This window comes from Pelecanus crispus, chromosome 8, assembly GCF_030463565.1.
Source record: "Pelecanus crispus isolate bPelCri1 chromosome 8, bPelCri1.pri, whole genome shotgun sequence".
In the NCBI taxonomy this organism is placed as follows: domain Eukaryota; kingdom Metazoa; phylum Chordata; class Aves; order Pelecaniformes; family Pelecanidae; genus Pelecanus; species Pelecanus crispus.
The window spans coordinates 20,523,089-20,548,443 of NC_134650.1; the positions used below are offsets into that span (position 1 = coordinate 20,523,089).

A 25,355-nucleotide genomic window follows, 5' to 3' on the forward strand; every position below is an offset into this window, starting at 1 on the left:
TGAAAAGCTATTCATCAAGTCTTCTCCTTGGTACCTGCTGAGTGAAACACACGGTCACCTACCACAAGATCCTACAGATGCCCTTCCACACACACCTCCTCATACACCCACTATTGGCCAAGGGCTTCAGGATCTGTGGTCCAGCAGCTTTGCTGGCCTCACGTTCCTCCAGCACCACGTCAGCCCTTTGCTTCCTCAATACTCACCAAACAGCACCAGATTTCTCCCATTCCAGCAGCAACTTGGAGCACAACAGTAGCAGGGACCTTTGACATGCTTTGGACCTCCAAGGTTAGAAGGTCTGAGGTACTGACAGACTTCCTTAACCTTGAATCAAACATTTTATATTCCCCTTTGGCATTTCTGGTTGTTTTTCTCTTGCTTTAAGCGGTGGCTGAGCATGAATGGGAAGAGCTCTGTAAGGACTGCTCTCCCTCCCTTAGCTATGTAAAGCTTCCATCTTCAGAAATTTTCTGTAACTACCAAGCTTTAGGATCTTCTGAAGGAAACCACATTCATCACAGTTCAGAAGGGACCTTTTGGCCTAATCCCCACTAGAAAAACTGCCAAACTCCCATCTCACAATTAACAGTGACAGGGACTTTGCCATACCAGGCGATGTGGTGCTGCTATGACAACAGGAACGGGAGACTTGTTAAGGGTCTCATCGAGAGGGATAATGAGCAATCATGGCTCACAGAGAAGGCAGAAATCAATGAGAGCTGTTGATACCACAACATTTTGCTGGATTGGGCCAGGTATTTGGTGAGCTTTGAAAGGTTGACTCGCATTGTTACCACACAGTCCCTGTGAGTACAACTTCTGAGGACAGGCAGATTCCTGGGGAGTAGAGATGAATATTCATGAAGGAACTCAGTTTGGGAGAGGAAATGAATCAAGTGTGACAAATGCCGCCTATTAGGAAAAGAGGGTGGTGTCTATTTTTAGTGGAGTTAAGCAAACATTAAAGCTCACTCTCTAAGAACTCCAAATAATACCTCTCGCTGGCTCTGCCTCTCCATCGCCAGATAAGAATTTAGCAGCACGTTGCCACCAGCCAAAATCTGCTCGCCTGAACAGAAGTTTTCCGATTTAGCCCCCATATGTGTTTTATAAAAATAAAACTTTTAATCTCTAATCTGCATAGGAAGATGTGACGGTTTCTACCAGGATTTATTCCTCGCCTCGCCCCCCCCCCCCCCCCAAATCATAAGGCTTGAAGGAACCTTTTCAAGACGGAAGAAAACGCTGCATTCAAATCTCCTAAAAGAGCACTCACGCGGAGCTGTAATCACTTCAGATGCACAGAATTATCAGGAGGAGAAAATTCATCTCACTTAGAATCAAGACCCAATTTGAAGCAGAAAGGAAGAGGCTTGGTTTGCCGCCGTGCCAAACACTCAGACTTTTCACTGAAGTCAAAGAAGCTACAGCTGCTCTGAGCCATTGAAAAAATCATGCCCAGAATCTCTAGCAAAACTTGTTTGCAGAGATAGCAGCAGGCTGATAAGGATGTTGACTATTCCAAATAGGCCCACGTTATTTTATATTTTTAGAGATACTTAGCCTGCCTATTATTATTATTAAGCAGAGGTGGAGTATTTACTGCCTGCTTCTCGGAAATCTGTAAAAATACTGCCTTTCAGCAGGCTCCTCTCTTTTTCTGGTGAATATTAAAGAGTTTCCTTCTCTCACATTTCAGGCTCATAAGATGTCCAATTAAATAAGACAACAGAGAGAGAATATTGCCTGATAAAAATAACACGAACCCCACAAAGCTATTTGAGAGGCCTTGATCTCATAACAAGGTCATTATTATGATCTCATAATAAGGTGCTACCAACCTGAGATTCAGACCTGAGCATTTGCAGAGGTGTCTCCAGGGTTGTCCTAACAGTGAGCACTCAGAAGACCCCTGGGTGAGGGGAGAGCATGAGCTAGGGATGAAGGACCCTCATAGCAAACTCTCTCCAAGCTCAGTCCAGGTACCAATGGCTCAGCTGGTTCCTGCACTCTCCCCTGCAGTGCACCAAGGGCCAACACTTCCTAGTCAAAATGCCCCATTTCTTACAGACTCCTCCTGCAAGACCACGTGGCTTCTGGCACCCCTCCTGTACCGCTTCAAACAGGGTCTTAAAGATGGCTTACAAAGAAGCAGCTCTGAAGTTAGATGTGTCAAGTATTTAATACTGGTATCAGTCTGCAACATGAATCAGGCTGGGTGAAAATCAACAGCAGAAAGACACGGTCTTTCCCAGAGCAGCCAAACCCTGGGAAATCTGTTGACCCCGCACACAGGCAGTGTCTATCTCATCTGTGACTTACAGATCAGAGGTGGTGTCTCCTCCTGAAGTTCCCTTCCTGGCCTCTCCCTCCCAGTCGAGTGTCCCCACGATTTCTCTGGCTTTCAGGTTACAAGGTCCCCTGTCATCTAGAGGGGAAGATGCCCACCATTAATGAAGCGTGGCTCATTACTGGGTGCACTGGGGCAACCTGCATACCCAGCACAGTACATATGGCTGGGTCCCCACCAGGACAACAGCCAGCACACGGAGCTCACCGTACATCATCTTGGCGCATTAGTGTCATTTGTTAGTAAAGTTGGACCCGTTGTCCTTTAGAGAGCACATCTCTGTTCCTCATTGCACTGGACCTCAGCAACTGTTGCCATGGTTATTACATCTGAGTGCTTTTCATCAAGAAGATGCTGCAACTGCTGAATTGTCTCTTGCAAGAGTTATTTAGGAATAGCTAGTTAGTAAGTAGGAATAACAGGTTCAGACTGCCCACAGAAGCCAGCGATCCCAATCATTTTTGCTTTGATCCTGCCTTCTTTCTGGTCTCTGCCAGGTTCAGGTTTAAAGTGGGGGTTAGAGATAAGCAGAAGAGAAGGAACGCTTCCTGAAGGGAAATGCACTCAGCTTTGCCAGGAGATTAAGGGTCTCTCTTCGTACAAAGCCTCTGCTTTTCAATCAATTATAAATAGGCTATAACAAGGCACAGCAATCAACCAGGAAACATACACCCTCACCTGTTGGGTTCAGGTGGAGAAATGAGATGTATTTTCCAGCTCCATCATGTTAATTGTTAATCAAGATATTGTGGGCAAAGCCCAAAATCCATTCATCACTCAAAGGGAGTAACTGATGTCCCAGCGCTCTCCTCCTGCATGGCATGGGCTGTGCCTGCCCCGGCAGGCAAGAGCGGCTCTCCCAGCAGGCACCAGCCCACAGCTCTGCCAGGGGTGCCCGCAGATCACGTTGAGAGGCGGCCGCGTTTCAGACCCACTTTCAGCATCACAAAGTGAATGAATAAAGCCTGCTCCAGAAAGCCAAGGCCGTTTTGTTTAAATCTCATTTAAAGCTCTGAAGAGTGACTGGGTAATGATGGAGCTGGTTTCCCCCTGCAGATCGGGACCCACAGCGCAGTCCGTTAGGCTTTTAATGACATTAATGCCTTTTTATGCTCTGTGTTATCCCTGGCACAGGTTTTGGGTAGGGAGGCGCATACTGCAAAACCTAAAGAACACTGCAGCTAAAGGAGAGGCACGCGGAGCCTGCCACAACCTGTGCAACCACAGGCACCAGCATTTCCCAAATCCCATCCTGTTGCAGCGAACGGGGCTGCCCAAGGCACAGGGACACTCTGCACAGAGGGATCTAAAAGAGGGAGGAAGACCTCAGCTTCATTCACAGGAACAAGCGCAAAAGCAAGAAAAACATATTAGATGTAAGCCAAGCGCATCTCACACCTGGAGCCGAGCAAACATGCCATGCTGTACTGTGGGGACACTCAGCAGAGCTGCAGCACTGGGTTTTAAAAGGGTTTCTGCCCAGTAGCAACTGGTAGGGACACTGGAGTCCCTACCAGGGGACTCAGGCACCGAAACTGGAGCCACCAGGCTGGTGCAATGCCTGCCTCCTGGGGTTGAGTTCACCTCCGTGTACTGATGAGGCAATGCATGGCCAGCAGAGAACTGCAGCCCCCTCCACAGCGCTACCCCCACCGCTCCCACGAACATGCCACTACACTGCTTGGTGACCACCCACAGACAGTGAGCTCTTTCTGGTAAATAGACTGTACTTTCCTAACAGCCACATGCTGAAGACAAAGAACTGAATTTGGATGATGTGATGCCCAGAGAGATCGTGATTCAGCCTTTCCTGAGTTACCAAAGAAGACAAAAGACGACTTCACTTATTCTAGCTAAAGTAGCCGGATTTAAAGAAATTAAATTTGTCAGTTCATTAGTGTGCAACATTAGAATGAAAAACACATTTCTAATTCCTGATCCACTAATCCACAATCCGCTGATCTGCAATCCCCAGAGTCCCCAGGGAAACAAAAGAAAATCCACAGCAGCCTTAAAGTATTTCTATAAGATTTCCTGGCCAGGTCCTGCAGAAAGAGCTCACACTATGGAGCCTTCCTCCCTTTACAGAATATACCTTGGCAAATTTGTTGCCCTGCCAGGGGGTATCAGGAATAATAAAAACCAAATTGCACCTGTCAGAATAAGTGAACAATGGATGTTTTGTGAGATGCTGGGCGTGATGCTTCACTTCTTTGCTAGCTCCCCGTTGATCTGCAGTATCAGCTCATTTGCAGCAGCCCTCGCACTCGTTAGGACAATTAGCAAGGTCAGAGTCACATTCTTAACTCAAAAGTGCTGCTACTGCACTCCAGGAAGGGGTGCTGGTGCCTGTGAAAAGACTATCCTGGCTGGACCTAAGAGATGTGTCCCTCTGTACCTTCTTCCTGGCTGATGTGCACCCATGGATGCTCCTCCTCATCCATTTTGTCCCAGGAAGATGGGTTCAAAGCACCCCTGCTCTCAGGTTACAGCAAGGGTGCAGGGAGTGCAGACCTGCCAAGCACACTCACAGTCATGGGCTCCTTGGCCAGTTTGCATACCTTAAACCATGATCTCCATAAGCAACATCAACTTTCTACCCCAAATCCTTCTTTAAATTCTTTTAGATCCCTCTCCCTCATTCAGCTAGCTAAGGCGGAGGCATCCACAATCCTCTCTTTGGCAAGTGTGTCCCATGCCAGCACAGTCCTGTGCACAGAGGGAAGATCAGCTGCAAGCACTGAGCCATGAGGTGAGAAATCGGGCCATCTCCTGGGGCTGCCACCATTGCATTTTAACTATCCCCTTCGTACCCTCTCCAGACAGACATGCTGACTAACTCCATAACTGATCTGGTTTTGCCTTTGCAAAGCACCTCTGCCTTCACCTGCTGCTTCTCCCCAATTCTGTAGCTGCTCAGAACTTGCTGCCTATGCAAGCGTGGCCATGGTCTGAGCTGTAAGGCCAGCTTGCACGGGGAGGACTTGCTCCCAAAACATGATCTCCTTTCTGCAACATCTTTTCTTTCTCCTTTCCAGCAGGTATGCTAGAAATGCTTTAAAGGTCTTTGGCTACAGACTCCAGAAACATCCACTAATGCCAAAGTCAGTGCAGATAACACCACCTGGTATTTCTCCACTGCTACCTTTTGAGGGGCAGGTCCACCCTCCATGTCTCACAAGGATGTGAAACCACAGTCCTCAAGGGAATTGCTCAGGTCTCATGTGGAACAGGAGCTCAGAGCGGAGCCCAAACTCACTGCCCCTCCCCCACTGCTTCCACACCTCCACATTCCCAATACCAAGTTTTTTGGAACATGCCTTAAAATATTTCCCCCCTCCCAGCTCTGCTCTCCATCGTGGCAGTCACACAAGAGCCATCGTGCACAGCTGCGGGAAGCTCGAGGCCAGAAATAGCAGCTCATTACTAAAGCACGTCATCACACGCCAAGGACCCCGATACGCCCTTCAATCCCCTCCCTGTCACCCCAACCCACACACCGCTTTCACAGCTCCACCAGCCGGTCCTCCCCGTGCCCTCCTCCAGCAAAAGGTCCCACCTGGAAGGGGACAACCCAGGGCTGACTCTACCGAGTGACATCTGTATTTCTCCCACTGAGCTCCTCATGGAGATTCACACTGGCTGAATTGACCTCCAGATGCTGACAGGGTAGGACCAAGCCCTGACTCCATTCCACTCTTGAAGGTTTCAATTAATCATAAAGCCAATTCCATTTTGGGCTCCATCTGTCTTTATTCCTTTAGGGACTAATAATGTCTCACCATGTGTTTTCACACACTAGCTGAACTGAAATTAAGAGAGATTTCAATATGAAGTGCCCGAGAAGAAAATGCATTTTTTAAAAAGAAAATTTCAGAGTCATTACCATTCTCAGCTTGGAAGAAGATCTTGTTAAATAAAAGCATCAGGGTATTAATTTGGAAAACAACTCAGGTGAATTCCTGCTCATTGCAAGACATGCAAACACGCTAAAATCATACTTATGGGCTCTTATGACAGAGTATGTATGGAAATGTAGCACAATCTGCTTCCAAAGGGAGGTGAGGAACATGAAGAGGGAGATCAGAAATGCTCAAGTGTGCAGCCACCGACCAAAGGGACTCTGGCAGCAGACACTCTGCTGCACCAGGCAGGGACCAGAATCCAGAAACCCTTTTCAACCCACTCTGTTGTACTGACAGAAACAGATAAAAAAACCAAGAACCTTTGTGGTTCATCACGTATGGCAGGTTTTAGCTGCTTAAGGCTTAGGGAAACCTCACTTGCGTGTTACCATACTGTTCCCACTCTGGGTTTTTTTGTTCCTACCTCCACAAAACCCAGCCACAGGGGCCTTCCGACCATCCAGGCCTGCACGTCCGCTTTAATAAGGCAATTCCTATGTTGATCTGGTGGTTTATACAAAGTAACAGCTCTAATTATTGATCTTGGCAGATGGAGCTAAGGATTAATGACCTGTCCCTCGGAACAGCCACCACGGGGCTGTGCCCATCATCTCCCGACTGCCCATCCAGCAGCACCAATGCATTCACTCACTCCTCACCCACGCAAAGATGCAGTCCCACTTGGGTGATAGCAGAGACTGACGCAGGCAAGGATGCTCAAAGCACAGGCCAGCTCCAGGATGATTAACAGAAGGGAACAGGTACAGCTGTGAAACAAGAGAGAATAACTGGGTCATGAACATGGAGAGAAGCAGCATGACAGGACATTTCCTATGACCCACATATTGCCTGGGCTCCAGCTAACATCATCTGACTGCTGGAAGAGTCCTTTCCCTTTCCCATCCCCTGTTTTCTGGGGAGGGGGAGAGACAGTCTAGAAAGGATGGTTGCAAGAAATTATACGATGCACTCCACGGTAAATTCATAAGAGACAAAAACAGAGAGAATCTGTGAGAACTGAAGAACTGAAGTAGAGGGACAGCTAGACACTTCTGATGGAAGCGAAGACAATGCTTTGATGGTTGCCTTCTGGAACTGGCTGCAGTACCTTGGAAACTCATCAAATGAAGCAGAAAGGACAAGTGACGCACATCTATTGATGCTCTGAGCAGCAAATTAGTTTTCAAATCTATTCAGGTCTCATGCAGTGGTGTCAAGGGGCTAAGACTTGGTGGGAAGCAGCTGCAATAGTGTTTCTCCAACTTGCGTGACAACTCCAAGCTGCCCTGCGGGGAGGGGGCTGCCCACTGGTCCAGCTCCCCGGAGACGTCTTGTGGCCACAGCCTGCTGGCCTGACCAGCAGGGCTCAGAGGTCTGCGTGGCTTCTCAGAGAGCCAAGCCAGTGAGTCATCCCCTTCCAAAACATGCCAGGCAGCTCCGAGGGCCTCTGATGGACATCTTTTAAGCAGAAATAGGATCATCTAAAATAAAGAGAGATCAAAATCCAGCTCACAAGAATACACAGAATGTCAACGCCTGAGGAAAGAGCAAGTAGTCAACAGTGATGATGAGTTTCTTCAGCAAGAGGTAATTTCCAGTAAGCTGTTGTTTTCTCTCTCTGCAGAACATCACCCCGTTCAAACACTTGAGGGGCTGAGGTTGGCAGCAATCTGGTGGAAGACCTGAGGAACTGTCTTCATGGATGAATAAGCAACTGTTTCAATGAATCTTAAAGCACATGAAGAGACAGATGAGGAAAAACTTATCAAAACACTGTATCAGGAGAACAGGTAGGCTGGAAGATGCCAACCTGGGAACAAGGTCACTTGCTGGGACTTGATATGTCTTCAGTCAGGACAGGCAAGGGCCAGCCTCAGATGCCGTGCAAGCCTGCAGCTGCTGGCTTGTGTTATTTTGCCTCCTATGCAAGCTCTGGGTCCAGCAGCTCTGCCTTCCTCTCCTTGGCACAAGGGGAAAAGTAGGGCAACAACAGAGGGCCGGTGAGTAAATATGGCTAAATCCAGAAGACAGCCCATGAGACCTAAGGGCAGCCCCCCAAGACCCCCCTGAAAGCCTGCTTCTGCCACTACCATTCACACTGCAAACCTGGCTGGATCTGCCTTTGCATGCTCGCTGCGTACAGCCTGCCAGCAATTAAATCCAACAAAAGCCGCAATCAGGGAAGGGGTAGGAGGGTGCACACAGCAGGACCTACAAAGGAAGAGATGGGATCTGGATCCTCCTATACAAGCTCAGACAATAGCAGTAATCGTAATCGCTGGGTCAGTTCTGTCCACCCCAAACCCTGCTGGGAGCAGGTACGTAATTGAGGCTGGATCCTACATTTCCTGCTCTCATTGTTCGTCTTCCTCCCATTCTTCGCTGCTTTGTTCTATTCAATGCACTTTTTCAACCTCCCTTCTGAAACACATTAACAACGGGCTGCTACAGCCTCCTGTATGCCCTGATTAAAGAGTAGACGCAGATGCCTCTTCTTTGTGGAGTGTTTTGCACCTATTACTTGGACGGAATGCGGAGAACATGCAACATGGGAAAGTCACAGCAGGTCAGGAAAATAATGTAGGTGTTAGGTAGGAAAATCTTTGAAGCTTGTGAAGCCATTAACCGAGTGCACAGGCTGTAGTAAAAAGGATAAACAGAGAACATGGATGATGAATAAATAGTGGCTGAAGAGACAGAGGAATACATGTTGCGTCCAGCAATGAAACTAGGTCTACACTGAGAAACAGCAAGTTTGGGCTGGGTTTTTTTTTGCAGAAAGTGATTAGGTAACCAGTCCAAATGCATATTTTACATGGAAACCACCACAATAACTCAAATGCTTTAGCAGAGAGCATTTACTAAACGAGAAGAGACAGAAACAATGTGTTTTATATAATGCATGACCTGGCTGCGATGAGTTTTTCCTGCAGGTTGTGTCACCAACCTCCCTGCTAAAGAGAGGGTGCTGCCAAGCACCGCCAAAGTGGCTTCCTGGTGCTCCCAACCCCTGAACGTCCCTGGGCAGCACCAGCTCTCCTATGGGGCTGTGTTTTCAGGCCAGGCCACCTCACGCAGCTCTTAGAACAGCAAGCAGCAGGAGACCAGTGAGACCCTGCATGGCTCTGGGAGCACTCACCACCGTATGAAGGACATGTGAGGAAGAGACCACCTGCTTCGTCAAGGCTGAGCCCCATGACAACTGGTAAAATGCAACGGTACTCAGTGCTGGGGGGGGGACACACCATGCAGGTTTGCTTGCTGCTGAAGTGTGATGTGAGGCCAAACACTCCAATTTCAGCAATCTGCATCCTCACTGCTTAACCTCTTTGTCCTCCCCTCTCACACCACCAGCCCAACCCAGACCCCCTGAATGGGCTAACTCACTCCAGAATTCCCACACTTTACGGAAGAGACAACATCCTCAGCCTAAAACCAGTCCCACAGGGTCAGGCTAAGATGTCCATCCCACCTTGTCAACCAGCAGCTGCAGGAACCTGAGGAAAACATACCTGGCATGGGATGAGCACCAGACCCTTCGCTGTTGCACCCTGCCAGCTTCCAGACACCAGCATCTCCCCAGCATTTAAATTACCAAAGCATTTATGAAAACAAAACCAGGAGCAAACCTTGGATCCTAGATTTTTCTCAGGGGGTCTGCTCTCCCTGTCTTCCTGAGAGCACAAGGATGGCAGTTTACTATTTAATTGTTAATTACACTTTCTTGTTAGATTTCAGATGCTGAAAAATGTTTAGGGATTTATTCTTCTGTGTAATTAACCATAATGATGAAACACAGTTTTATACCACACTGCAGTTTTTGTTAAGGTTATTCATAATGGGGAAAGGCTAAATAGGTTGAGTTCATTATCGTTACAGAAAAAAACTGAGGTGACCCAATCAAATTAATTTGAAATTAAGTGCAGTGAAGCTGATAACTCCACACAAGTCAGGAGTTCAAATAAAAATAGAAGAGACAATCTACAAAGCAAGAAATTACAAGCGGGCAGGGAGTCGAGCTAGAATTACTGTGTCTGGGAGGTGGCAAACACACAGTATTGGCAAACCGGGCCACTAAAAAAGACGAGTGAAAATGGATAAAGAGATGGGCAAAGATTGTAGGATGTAAAAGGAGAAGCTGGAGGAGGAAGGGACGAACATGAAGACGGATTTGAAATAAATGGATAGGGACAGTGCTTGTTAAGCTAACTAGATTTATTTCTCTGCCCAGAAATTATGTCCTTACAAGACAGCATCGAAGCAAGGTCTTTAATTTCACTGTTCCTGGGTTTATCGCTTGGGCCTCAATGTTATTTAACAGCAGTGAGCGTCAACCAGTTTCATTGCGAAGCTGGACTTAATTCAAAATTGTTAAATCTGATGAAAGCTTTTTTCTTTTGACAAAGACATCCTGAAGAAGCTTGTGCTTCTCTGACAAAACACGGAGGTTGTGCACCCTAGGAGAACGGACACTGCCAAAATGCTGATGGATAGAGTAGGGACAGGGAGACAGCATTCCCCCATCCCTCCTCCCAAGGAAAGGAAGATGAGAAAGCAGAAGCAAAACCAGCCAGACATCACAATCCTGAACAGTACTTGGACACCCCAGCACAGCACAGGGAAGCAACAGAGCGCATCGCTCTGGGCTCTTCTTTTAGGCTTATCTTGAAAAGCAGATACATATTTTATGCCTCTCTTTGCTTTGCCAAAATGGTGCAAGTTCTAAACAAGCCTCAGAGCTGTGTAACATGAATAATGGTGATTGGGATGTTCATGATGCACATTGTCATAGTTTAAGGGGCTTAATCTAATGGAAAATGGTTAAATACCCTGACGCAAGCCATCTCAAAGAAACTCGAGTGCTGCCACAGGATGCTGCTTGAGTTATATTACCTGTGATGAGTTTCCTCCCAAGTCTTTACCAAGTCCTGTAACATTTGTCTTATCACCCAGTGCCAAAAGAGGGAACAGCAAGATCCCAGTAGCGCTGGGCTTATTGGAGGAGTCTGTGCTAGGGACTGCCCTGCGTCCTGCTAGGACATATGGCAAACGCAAGCTCGGACCATCAGTTTGAAATCCTGTCCCTGGCTACCCAGTTTGAACAGCATGTGGGTTTTTAGAGGACTGGCCAAAATGCCACAAATCTCTCAATGTAGCTGCACAAGCGACTTTCCTCCTGGCTCCCCACTTTGGCCATGCAAAAATCTCACCTTTTGTGATTTCTGCCCTCTCCCCATGAAAAACAAACTGCTTCTGTTTGCCTTGAAGGTCCCATGGCTTAGCTTCTCTTCATCCTCACCTCTAATTCACCCCTAAGCGTATGGGAAGCATTTGGGATAAAGCTTCAAAAATGCTTTCGACATAAATTATTTTTCCCCTTCTAAACGGATTACAAAAATCCTTTTATTACAAAATATTAAAATGTTCAAATTATTGGTGTGGAAAAACGATTCCTGGAGGTAAAGTTTTTAAAAATTGAGGTTTTAATCATAAGCATAATCCTTTCTGGCTAACATTTCCAGTCTTGTGAAACATCTAGATACAAATTGCACAGAGGCCTGGCTGTGCTACGAACAAAGGAAGATGCTGCCTGTAAATAGCTTAGAGGACACCAGAAGACACTTTTCTCATCAGCAATCTTTTTTAGCTTAATATAGCTCCTCTTTGCATAAAACATTGACATTTTTGCAATGTTTGGACCCAATGGTGCGAATGCTGATTGTCATCTGAAGATACTAGAGCATACCTTCAAAAATATGCAAGAACATTTTACAGACAGTAGTTTTACTTGCCTCCAAAATGCTGTATCTTAATATTTCATACTTATATATATTTAAATGTTAGTACCACCGGATAAATGCTAACATGCTTTTATGCTAATGCAATCACTGAAAATCCAGATAATATTGTGTATTGGCATATACTGTTAGTGAATTATGGATACCTAAATGTACAATCCCACATGCCTAGCAATTATTTTTGTTAGTGCATTTAACTTTTATTTGCAATCAGAGCACTTGAGGATTGTTCAAATGAAGTTTACTTTTGCAAACTGCTGAATGGAAAACATTTTGTTAAAGGTTCAAAAACAGTAAGACTGTGATGAGGTTGCGGAGTTGCAATAAGGGCACCGCTCGGAAAACTCTACCAGATGGAATGATGTTTGATTTGGTCACAGACTCAGCAATTAAACCCCAAATGCCTAAAGTGAAGGACATATAAGAGAAACAAGAGATGAAATCTTGATTTCCTCCATACCAGACCACTCTTCTATGGCAGAAGCTCACAGATAGAGGCAGATGGATGCTGGGAGGACAGCATCCGTCCAGGCAGTACCCAGGCAATTAGACCTTGGGACCCTTTGCTTTGCAGACCAAACTATCCTGTGCTAAGGCTGCTTTTCAAGTCCAGTTTAAGCCACATAAATAGGAACATATCGGGAGGGAGAAATCCTGAATTACCCCTGCTGTCCCTTCTCCTCCTCTTTCTCCTCTTACCACCTTTGCTGATCCAACATCTTGGCCAGCCACCTGGCCCATTGGCTCAAGGAGCTGATCCACCTGAAAACCCTTTTATGCCAAATCAGTTTTCAGCATAGCCAGACCTCTGAGGCAGGTCCCAGCTGGACCTGCAGGCAAGACCTGGGTGATGCAGCTGGTTGCTCCATCCCTTACCTGCTTCACTACTTGATCAGAGTTAAAGACAATGCAAATCTGGAGAAGACCCAGATATTTTTAAGAGTTGTAAAGTCCTGGATGTGACCCAAGCATGTCTGAGACTGCTCAGTATCCAGTGGTTTTCTCTCGCATAAAACAACTTGCCTACAGCCAATGCCAAGCTCCCTCTTCTGGATTCAGCTATGCCAGGAGTTAATCACCTCCTGAGTTGGGCTGAGGAGCTGCTATGATCAAGCCCTGATTTTCCTCTGGGAAGGTTTGCCTGGCTTGACACCACTGGCCTGAGCCAACCTGGCTGAAGAGACCTGGGAGGTGGCCACAAGCCCATTTGGTGAGCAGCGTATCATCGCCTGTTGCCCAGGCATGGCTCAGCATCCAGCGTAGGATGTGATACCAGCCCCGGGCACATGAGTACAGATCAGATCGTGCCCCTACAGCCCAGCGAGCTGTGGCACCTACTGGAAAGTCCTACCACCTAACTGAGACCACTAGGAACAACCACCAGTGAAGGAAATAAACAACAACCCCTCAGAAAAACACAAGACATCAGAAAATGCTTAGCATGAAGTACTTGAAATGCTCATGGCAGTTTAAATGGAGCACGTAGTAAGCTGAGAAAACGTATGAACAAACAAATTAAGCAGATAGCATACAGCAGACGAGTTGGCATGTAGGTGTCTATTGAGAAAGCTTAAGCACAGCAAAGGGAAAAAAATCAAACACAAAAACCAGGCATAATATTCCTCACATTTTGGAACTGAGCTTTCAGACAATACATCATCCAAACCACTCAAAATTACCATCTGTCAGAATGTCCTTTAAAGAAAAAAAGGTCTAAAAGTTTCCAAAGCAGTATTTTAATATTATCATATTAGAAAAGAGTTTGTTTCTGTCCAAAGAAAGGCATTCGCAATTAATTGAGGAATATCATATAAACCCATTAGTTTCATGGCCATTGCTACACACTCATATCATGAGGTAATGAATTTCTTGAATCTTGATCATGTCACATTAGCTAAATCAGGAAAGAAGCGATTTAATAGTCCTTGTCATTTCACAAGTTACCTGCAAATGTTTCCAGAGCCTCTACATGATTTTCTCTTTATGAAACATATCATTAAGAGTCTACATGCTATTAAAGAACCTAAGGAAACAATTACAATATTGCTTCAAACATTAAGATACACCAGAGTATGAAGAGCAGGTCTGTGTTTCTGATGTGAAAGAGCACATCTTGTGATCAGTAAGTCAAATTCTGTTTCAAAATACAAGCTGGATCCTTTCCTGGTGTAAATCTGGGTACCTGCTGCTGCCCATGAGGCCATATTACTTCACATATGCTAAGGACCAGCTGCATTGCATACAAGACTGCAAATTTATTTTTCTGCATTTCTTGCAGATTTGTAGACTATATATTAGACTAAGTGATAAATAATTTATAATGGTGGAGAAGGTCACCGTATTTTTAGGCATAGAAATACACAGATATAACAGTCCTGACTTCCAATCTTCACTCTGCACTTCAGACCATGAAGTTTGCGTCCATCCAATGCATTTCTAAAGTTTCTGCGCACATGAATGGGCAACACACGCACCCTAAAGCCCCAAAACCCATAAAACAAAAAGGGCACCAATAAAACCCATTGAGCCCACACAGTATCACCTGTAGTACTACACCTTATGCCCTAGCATGAGGCTGAATGGGCTCCTTCAGGCAACAGCCACCTTCCAATGAACCACAAACATCCTTCAGACCAGTCCCTTCTTGATTCAGCCTGCTGACCCCATTCCTAACCTCATGTCTGACACTTCTTTGGTTATGCCTGTGGGTCAGAGGAACATGTCCATGGGGCTAAAAACCCCCTCCAAAGACCATGAGAGTTGCTGTATTTCTGAAATCAGCATCTCACTACCCTAAAGCAATCTGGGAGCAAGGAGCAGGAGGGAGAAAGGTGCTTGCTGGGCGCTCATGACCGCACCATCCTTGAGATCTTCCCTCCGAGAGGGCTGCCAAGGGGAGAGGAGGGGAGGCAGAATTATTCCCCTTGGACTTTGTAAAAACAGGGAGCCCATGGAAATCAAGAAACAACCATAGCTTCCATGCCAAATTACTTCTGGTTAAGTCTAATGAGCAGGGTGAGGACACACTGACAAGACGACCAGGGTAAGTGGTGCTGCAAGGAGAGGGCTAGGCAGGGGAGAAGACAATTTGGTGTGTCGCAGAATGACAGAAGCTTTCAGCTCCTGCTATTAGAAATAAACAAAGAGAGCTGAAGAGATGCACAGAGCCTGTCTGGTCTCCCGAGGGTTTCACCCTCCCAGGCTGGGTGTGAGAGAGCTCACCTGGACAGCGCGGCTCCCAGGACGAAGGCAGCGTGCTCCTTCAGCACAGCCTCGGTGCTGTTCAGCCCATCGATCACAAGCTGGAGTCCACCGATTGAGAGGAAGTCCTTAGCATTGTCCACCTGGGAGAGAGCAGCTCCCCATCAGTACAAAACCCCCAGCCAGTTTCCACTCAACCACTCTTCGAGAACGCCTTGCTTCAGAAAGCACTGCATCTCTTCCCTCCCAGTCTAACCAGCGCTGAGTTTTAAAAGCAATTAAAAATTAAGAGGGAATGACTGTGGCTCTAATTTTGTACAATATTGTCTGTGAGCAGTGTATGTCATGGTTGCAGAAGCACAGTCTACTGACAGGTGGCTATTGCCACATGTACAAGGCATTGCTGAAAACTCAAATACTTTGATTAGCTATCAAAACTATTCTTGACACATATTTTGGTAATTCAGGTGCTGTAAAAAATTCAGAAGATCTGATGATGTCAAAAAACCCCAGTTCTTTGCTCTCTCACCTGAGCAGGCCATTACTGGCAACCCAGGGAATTGTATGTTTTGCAAATGCAATTAATTAATTGATGCTCTAATTGTAGCACCAGGAGTTAGGGATGTTTAAGAGCCTGTCAGCAGCAACAGTACATGGCCAGCATCATCTCTGCTCGCAGAGAGGCACATGCGCAGTTCTGGGTGTTTTTCATGAGTACAGTCAATGTTTCATGTGGATGTGAAAAGAAAAAGCCAGTCCCTCCTTGGAAGGGTCAGCCAGAAGCTTCCCCTTGGGGCAGGCCAAGCAATGATTTTTCTAAAGCAAACGATGTTGGACTAACTGCCAGTAGGGAAAAGTTTAAACATTAGTGGGGATTCATCCGTCTTTGACTTTAACCAAACTTGGGGCTAACCAGGCACAAATCACAGTGGGCATCTGTTCTCAGAGAAGAAACTAGAAAAGGGCTCCAAGTGGCTCGCAAACAAAATTTAGAGGAACAGCGCAAAGTGTTTCAAGTACAAAATTTGGTCCAAAGTCAAATCAATGCATTTTGGTTTTCAAGGATTTCTTTTTTGCAGTTTAAAAGGGAATCTGACAAAAGCTCAGAATTGCGTGTGCAAAAAATTTGGTTTTAGAATTTCAACATTTATCCTCCCTGAAAGACAGGGAGACAACAGCATATGTTGGCGGATGGAAATAGAACATAAAAACGAGTTATCAGCCAGGCAAACCGACCTCCCCAGCTTCAGCGAGCAGACCCCACTGACGGAGTGGGACAGGCCAAACACCACACAGCATGCAGGGTATGACAGGCTCAGGGACCGTGCTCCAGTTTGAACGCTCTTTTAGTCAACAGTGACTTCATGCTCAGTGTTATATTTATCTCAACCTTATACCTTCACCAAAATTGGCCATAAGTCGATATTTTGGGTACCCAAGAGAATGAAGAAGCTACTTAGCTTTATGTCCTACAGCTATGTCTTCACCAAAGCAGGACATGGGGAGCTACAGCTCATCTCTTCTCCCCAGTAGGACAATACCCACCCCTTGCTGTACCTCTGCAAAGCCGACAACAGAAAGCCGATCTCTGCAGGTCTGCTGGGGCTGATTCAGCATTTGCAGCAGCTTTTGTATCCTTTCAGATCCTATTCTTTTAACCGTCCCTATAAACTGGACCTGCCAGACCTCTTACTTTTCTGCAGGCCTGTCTTTATCTACAAAGAAATCTGTGCAGCAACCCAATTTCAGCTACCAGTGGGTGCTTTTATTTCTCAGCCTCTGTAAAAACTCCAAGGCTGCTTTAACGCTGGAATCGGACATTAACTTCTGCTCAAGAGGGAATGTATAAACAGGCAGAAGTTTGCATCCAGCATCAGTTGTGGTAAAACCAATCGTCCCTGTATCCTCATCAGCGCCAGAGTCCTTCAGGCTAGCCCCAGCGTCAGTGAGACATTCAACTGCAGAATATAAATTGTGCTGTAAAGCTTATTTTGAAGATTTTTTTTTTTTTTTTTTTTTTTAACTGGAGTCTGTTGTGAGAGCTCCTTCCCTCACTCACCATTTTAAAACCAACAAACCCCCCAAACGCAACAACGTGAAGGTATTAACCTCTCTGGGGAGTAGAGGATGCTGTGAGGCAGTAGCTCGTGCCTCGCTTCAGTCCACTGAAATCAGCACGGAAGAAAGCCAAAGATCAAAAGAGCTCTTGAGTAAAGTACACAGGCAAGGTGGGTGAGGAGAGGGATGGGAGAACAGCAAATATGACAGCAGTTATTCAGGGAGCTGCTTCAGATCAGAGGAGAAAGCAAATGGGGAGGGGAGGCAAGAGAGAAAATGTTAGAAAAAGAGAGCGAGGAAGAAGCAGCATGTCAACCATACGCAATGGAGAGGAAATTAGCAGTAAGAAATGGTGTAACATGTCAGAGGAAGGGAGAGAGGAAGATAAGGAGAGTAAATAATTGAGAGAAAGAGCCTGCAATGCATGAGGACAGGTCTTGGCTCTGCACACTGCTGTGCAAGCACCGTGAATTCTGTTTATAAATGAGTTATGCTCTGGCCTCTTCACATTTGCATTTCGTTTTTATGCGTTACAGATAACCTAGCAAGCCAAACCTTCCTGCTTTTTCTCCAAGATGCGCTCCCAAACATGCCAAGTTGAATCCTGACTGATGAGAAGCAAACCAGAGCTGGCAACCAAAAGCTGAGGTAACACAGAGCCCTTGGGCTGATTCTTCAAGACAAGGAGAGAGCATCTCTCCCCTGGCTTGGCACTGGCCACGGCTTCCCCTCCGCTCCCTCGCAGCAAGCTTGGAGGCATGCGCTGCTTCATGTCCCAGCACTCCAGGATGCTCATGACCATGCCGTGGAGCGAAAAGCATCCTTTGCTTGCAGACCCTGCAGGGCATGGCATTTTCCTCTCGACAGGGTGTTTTGTGCCCCAGAGGCAGCAGCAAGGCAGCCAGGAGACGAATGATTAGCAAAACCCGGGGCATGTTACCATTCAGACAGAGGCCAGGGGAAAAGGTAGCAGCAGAGCAGTCATTGGTCCCACGCATAGGTGTGTGCTGCCTTGGGCCACCCACGCCTGCGAGGACCCCTGTCCTCCAGTGACACGGCCATGGCTCGCCACAGAGGACTCCTGACAAGTTCAGCCCTTCCAGGGTTATGTGGCACAAGTGTATTTGGCTGCTATTCAGTAATTACATTAAACCAGTGCTGCTAAAGTCAGTACCAAGCAGAGATAATGCTCTGGACGCATTCAACTGGCTTGAAGAAGAAAGAGGAGGAAAAACCATGCTGGCTTAGAGACAAGTCATATTTCTTATCAGCTTCCTGCCTGATGAGAAGGTGCTGCCCAGCCATCTGCCCTGACAGCGCAGGCACAGAGCAACGTTGTGATCGATGCACAAAGGAGTCCTCTGTGCTCCCTGCCAGCCTCCCTGCCATTTCCCCCCTTCTGACCCCTTTGATGCTGGATGTGGTTCCCTTTGATGCTCCAGGCCCTGCACAAAGAGCAGGGACTGCTTCCCTGCTCCTCTCGCCTTTCTGAAACTCTTTGCCCCATCCCATGCTGCAAGCAGGCAGGACTTTATGCTGGAATAGTCCAGACTGTCATGCTGGAAACCAAAGCATCCCAGGGTGTTTGGGGCTTGGTTTTTAGCACACCTGGCCTGCTGCTCTGGCACCCTTAACCAGACAGATTTAGCGCTGAGTATAAATATGAAGCTCTTCGGGTGCCCATTGTTCACGCTTATTCTCTGAGTCAGATGCCGTCAGTGAAACAAAAGCATTGAGAACAAACAGCAAGGAAGCCTCTGCATGCATATGACAGAGATTTAATGTGGAAATTCAAGACAAAGAGCTCTGGAAATAACACTTCTATTAGCTGGTGCATGGACTCCATCTCGCAGCAGCTCATTCCTTCAGCTATTTTCCCAAAAATACCATGTTTGGTTTTAAGAAGTGTCATTGCAGTGAAAGGTCTTGCACTGGCATCTCCCAAGACTTGTCCCATTCACCCTCTGAAAAGATAAAGTCACCGAGAGCGACACTGGAAACTCTCCCAGTCTGCTCCAGACTCTCCTGGCTGCTGGGGAGGGAGAAGCTCAGCCCCTTCCCATGGGGCAGAACACAGCCTCGGATGCCCAGACACCCACCCAAGCCACTGCAGCATGGGAAGGCTCCAAGCACAAGGGAGAAGAGCGGCATGCCTGGAGCCTGCAACCAATGGGAGGTAACAACGTGCAAGCTTAAAGCAGAGCAAGAGAGATGAGAGGAGGGGGAAAAAGTGTGAGCATAAACCTAAGGAAGCGAGATTTCAGGAAATATACTCAACCTCACACAGAGCCACTTAGCGTGGCTCAGCTGATGCTCAGCAACTTGCCGTTCACCTGAGCCTCTCTGTTCAGTCATTTCTGCCACCAGCTCAGCTGTGAGAGAGGCTCTACATGCCATTTCTTAGTCATGCCAGGACAAAATACAGGTTTTTGGGTGGCTGTTGTCTTCCCTGGTATGAAGACATTCTCTGTGAACTGGTGTAAGGGGACTTACCTGCAACCACAGATGCTTTCCATGGGAGAAGCAAGAAATAATTGCTTTTTTAGCAGCCATCACTATACTTGCCCAAAAATGGCAGATAAAACCCCATTTCATAACATTTCGCATATATCAGAAGAAAAAGAGAGGGCAAGAAAAAAAGCCTGAGAACAGACAACAAATCAGGCAACACTAACCCCTAGGAAACTGCTTGCTACTAGTACGAGCAATGATTTATTCAAACCTGGATATAAAATAAGCCTGCAGTAGCCCTCTGCTGTCTGTTATGGTCCCAGGATTATGATAATTAAGCAATTTGTATTACCTGATACCAATAAGAAAAATAAACCCACATTTATGACACTGTATCCCCTGGATTTTACATAGTAGTTACTAATGCATTTTTGTTACCTGGTGAACATAATATTCAAGATCATAAAGCGCCGCTACTTTTTCATCCAGCGTGGAGGCAGAGCTGTTGAATTTGCTGATTAATTTAACCATAATTTCATAATCTGTTTCCATCTTCACATTCAGCTTTTCAAACTCCTCCTTCAGCTGCTCTATGGGCCGGAACTTCTTCCTCACCTCTTCCTCATGGGCCTTGAAAGCAGAAGGAGGAAAACAGATATGAAGGCAGGTGAAAAAGAGAGTCAAGAAAGACGTAGAAGGAAACCCCAGCCCCAGATTTACAAGGGGAAACTGGCTGTCTATGCAAACAGATTCACTGCTGTGCACCAGAGATGCAGTGGCTGCATTGGAGGGCCCTTCTGAGAGGCCCAGGAACTCAGTTATCTGTTAGATACCCACCCTGGGTACCAGCAAGCACTCCCTGATGAGCCTGTAACTAGGGCTTTGTACACCATTTCTACGTCCTATGCGCCTTCCAAAACAACGTAAAGCCCAGAGGCAGGCGGCACTGCTGTTCTGTTTGCCTGCAAGTAGATGTTCTCAAGAACTGACTGCAAAAAGCCCTGAGCAACCTCCCTGATCTCACAGCTGACCCCGCTCGATGCTGAAGATGGGGCTGGAGACCTCCGGAGGTCCCATCCAGCCTGAACTGCCCAGTGACTCCATGCCAGTGACATCAAGGAGATCTCTGTGGAAGCATATGAAGATGCTTTCATCATCCCAGTCCCTTAATACACTTCAGGATGGCCTTATCTCTCAGTGAAATGTATGCACTCGCTGTTGGGGCCAGAAGCTGTCAGAAAGCAAGGCAGGAGGACTGGCTGCAAGATGGGGGCAGCTGAAGTGCCGTGCCGTGGGGCTTGGCCAGGAGATAGTTTGTCTTGCAGTGTGGCTCGTCTCCCTTGTACAAACAGCACTCCAAGGGCTGCAATGAATGAAGAGAGCTGTGGAAACGCGTGCGGTGAGACAGAAAAGGCTCTGCCAGAGATCTAAGAGAGCCCCAGAACCAGCAGGGACGAATTCTCCAACATCAGCACTGGGACACTGGGACAGATGGGGACAGAGCCTGCTGCTGCAGAGGATGGAGGAAGCAGAGAGGTCAGACTGAAATGGGCTGCCCCAAGAGCAGGAGAAAGCAAGAAAGCCCCTTTTGAAAGGGATTCTACCACAAACGCAAATTCCAAAACATGCTTTTATACAGCAGTGACCCCCAACTAGAGGGTTTGCACATCCAGTGCTCCCCCCAGCAAGCACTGCCCCGCTCCCCCATGTGTGAACAGAAGCTGAGGGCTCGAGCCATCAGAGGTGGGGAGTGGGGAGGAAGGAGTGATGGAAGTAAAGCACTGTCAATCTAATGGCAGACGAACAACTAGCACTAATGACTACTGGCCTAATTACCACAGGTACCGCGTGGTAACAGAATACCATCCCCACCCCAACCACACAGAATTGCTTTTGCAGGAGCATAGATGGGAACATGCTTGGTGTAACTCAATTTACTTTGACACAGTTACTTCAAGGATGAATTTGCTCCCTGCAGGAGTGATTTTAAATGGAGTACTTTATGTCCATTAGATGTAGCTGGTTTTAGCCCAGTTGCTGGGACAATAGCTATTCTAACAGGGTTTTTTAAAATACGGCTTATTTTCACATAATAGAGCATCACTAATTTTTGCATTTAAATGACACTCATTTCAACAAGTCCTGCTATCAGTAATGCTGGCTGCTACATAAATAATCTTTCAGAAAACTAAATAACATCCTGGTGCCAGAGAGGAGAAAAAAAGACTTTCTGTGACTCCAAGATTTTAGAGCCTTGACTCCTATGTCAGTTCTCCTTCGACTGAGACAACATCAAGGCAGCAGGAGGAGCTAGGGCCTAAGGAAATACTGCTGAGTAGAAGAGGGGGAAAAGACTGTGATCCACCTGATGAGTCACATATTATCCCACCAGTGTCATGACAGTGGCTTGGGACCAGCTCCAAGCCTGGAGAGGGCTGAAAGCAGCACTTATATTCTATTTTACTTTGGATTGTGGACTATTTGTAACTAAATGGGAAACAGACAGCTTATATAAGGAAACTTCAGCCTATGCTTCAGCATGGCCATCTGGTTTTTACTACCCAGGGCATGAGATTGGAAACTTAAACCAGGAGATCACTTCTGGATCCAGCTGTGCCAGTGGCAGGAGATGCTGTGTCCAGTGGCTTGTCACCATCACTGAATCCACAACAGAAGCGCCTCAGCTGCACAATACTTTTTGTACTTCCTCACAATAGGAGGAGGACAGTGAACAGCAAAGTAACTTCCTTTATAAGTACCATCACACTGCAATCCAGTCCACTTTGGGGGTCTGCAGACATTTTTGTGAACCAAGCGGCAGTTGAACAAAGAAATCAAAACAATGGATAAAAATACACCCAAACAATGGAAAAGAAATCAGCCTGTGGGTTCACACAAGCGTTTGCAAGCTGCAAGTTACTTTTTTGCATTATTAATTCAGGTCTAATCACATTGGCATCAGAAAACTCAGGGGAGCAGCATCACACCAGAAAGCTTACTGCTCTGGGTTCAGGAAAGATCCCACAGCTTTACTTTAGCATTGGTACACCATGAATGGCAGTAAGAAATTTGGTGTCTGGATGGCTCATGAGGACAGTTATGTGGACACTGTGTGTCTAGTTTGCTAGATAAGATCCCACTCTCTTGAGTAAAGACCAGAAAGCAGCAGCATCTGATGGCTGATCTGATGGCTAAACTGCCCACTCCACCACTGCAGCCCCTCTCCCCCTCAACAGCGCATGGGTATAATTATTACCAAGAAACACCCTGACCTGTGAGAATATACTTAAGGACTTACAAGCAGCTTGCAACACAAGGCCTTTAAGTTAAAAATGAATAAAATGGACCTGAATGAAAGTTTTTCCATTTTTACAGAAAACCCAGCATTAGTACAGAAAGGAGTGAGAGTTTCCCAGGGAACTATATCACTAACAGGCTAGTAAAGGTATTTATATTCACCAGAAGATTAGTCTGCACAGTATTTTCCCAAGCAATTACTTTAACCATAATATTTCTGAGACATGCAATGCAGGATGTTCACATCTGTGTAGCGTGCATTGCTTTAGAAACAAGGAACTATCCTTACCTTTCTTTCTGCCTTCTCACTTTCCTTCATTTTAGCCAACGCTTTTTTGAGCTCCTGGGATGTGAATAAATTTGAGTCAACATCCACCTTGCCCAGCCTTGCAGAGGAAACAAACCAAAACATTTTACAAGTGAACAATTGTATCTGTAATATTTTCATTGTGATATACTAGCAACGGATAGCATCAGGAGGAAAGGAGCTAAGAGCGCTAGATTTCCATGCATTTCACTTAAAACACAGAAAAAACCCTCCACACTCAAGAAAAGATTAGTCCAAGCACTATTTTGTGTGTGGTTTGCAGTCACCTCACCCTGACAATCAAAAAAGGCTCCGTAATCTACATGCCGACTCAAAATCTGAAGTTCTAAAACAAAAAAATAGCTGATTAATTTATGTCTCTGAATTTCATGTAGCAATACAGAAAAGCAGGAAATTTTTCAGAGGAAAAACAAAAAAGGACCACTGTGCCACTAGATCATTGCTAAGGACTTGCAAGCTTTAACACGGAGATCTACAGCTGAAGTGCTGATGATCATCATACACAAAATTAGGGCAAGGGTATGTCCAAGCAGAAATTACACAGAAATGCTTAAAACCACGTTGTGTTGCTCTTTATACAGGTCTCATTGGTTTAGGGAACTTATCTGGGCTGTAAACACTCTTGCACAGAAAAAAGGAAAGCCAGCCTTTGAGACATCATGAAACTAAAGACCTTCTCCATGCTCCAAACAGGAGTAACAGTGAGGAGCGAGGGAAGCAGTGGTAAATGCCACACACTTTAGGAAAGGAAGTTCCCCATAGTAACTAAACCTGTCTTTGTCAGGAGGGTGCCAAGGGGAAAGTCAGCACTAGTGAAACTTTTAAAACAACTTTTAAAATGTGGGTACAGGGAAAGCTGTGTGATCTAAGGAGAACACTGGCAATAACTGATGTGTAAATGAATGCTGCAAGCCTGCTGACTGCACCGAGTTAAAAACAATGTTACCTGGCTCAGATCAACACAAACAAAGCCCCTCACACCTGCTCTGATGTTTCAAGCTCTGAAAGCAGTTTCAGTCTGATTGCTGCAGATGTTTCCAAGGACTAAATATCATTCAAAGAAGCCATATTGCAAATTTAGTTTCAGTGTCGTGGCATGAGACACCATGAAGGTGTCTATGCAGACATACTCAGGGCGGCGCTTCTACTGCCATCCCGAAGGGATCACAAAGGACCAGCTCAGTTTTCGCTGCTGAACCCTTAAACCAGCAATTAAGTCTCAGGAAGAGACAGCAGTCGAGTGCACCAGGGAACCTGGCCTCTAATGAAAGACGCGAATCCCTCAGCCCCCCCACTCCTGATGCTTTGCATCACTGCACCTTTTTCTTCTTCTCTCTTCTCTCGTGTCACTTCTTCCATTTTCGCTATCTGGGAGCTTGGCTTCTCTGTCTCCCGTCTGCAGATTTAATCGTACGTGTGACCCTGCAGGAACGGCTTGACCTACAAACAAAGGTCAGATTATTTTAGGGCACATGCATTATTTCAGCTTTGCGCACGAAGGGTGAGCTGAAGGTGCACACTCCTACCCAAGAGAGATAAAAGCCTCATCCTGCACAGTGAACAGGAGCGGGCTGTCCGCTGCGGACCACTCTCCCCTCCAGCACTGCTCCTTTGACACAAGTGCTGTTTTAACCCTGCAGATATGCCACCCTGACCCACCGAACAAGTCTCCATGCAGCTGGGCTGGCACTATACCAGCCACAGGGGAGGAGGGACCCTGAGCCAAAGCACTGACTCCCTCCTCCCTCCTGGGCCAGTTCCTAAGGCAGTGCTAAAATTCCACATCAGGAGCTGATTTGGAGACTACTCGGAGAAAGGGGAATTGGTTGCTGATTGGGGTAGACAGCATAAAATACAGCTGCCAAAGTGAAATCAAAGCATACTGCAGAGTACAGCCAGGTACGCTGAATATCAAGTGTACCAAGGCAAGGCTGTGTTGGTTTGGAAATATTGTATTAAAAGGA

At 46.4% G+C, this 25,355-nt stretch overlaps 1 protein-coding gene across 2 annotated transcripts in view; it reads right to left on the reverse strand.

The window, feature by feature from the left end:
* Positions 1 to 25,355, reverse strand: part of SIL1 (SIL1 nucleotide exchange factor) — a 95,043-nt gene that overhangs the window by 20,901 nt on the left and 48,787 nt on the right. Inside the window, exons 4-8 of one of the 2 annotated variants that reach the window (XM_075715340.1) lie at positions 24,742 to 24,831; positions 24,590 to 24,609; positions 23,353 to 23,439; positions 20,205 to 20,396; positions 15,279 to 15,400 (exon numbers count right to left, since the gene is read on the reverse strand). In XM_075715340.1, the coding sequence (XP_075571455.1) occupies positions 15,279 to 15,400; positions 20,205 to 20,396; positions 23,353 to 23,439; positions 24,590 to 24,609; positions 24,742 to 24,831 (511 nt within the window). Of the gene's footprint in view, positions 1 to 15,278; positions 15,401 to 20,204; positions 20,397 to 23,352; positions 23,450 to 24,589; positions 24,610 to 24,710; positions 24,832 to 25,355 lie in introns of both variants that reach the window. The other variant, XM_075715341.1, reaches the window with a different exon arrangement.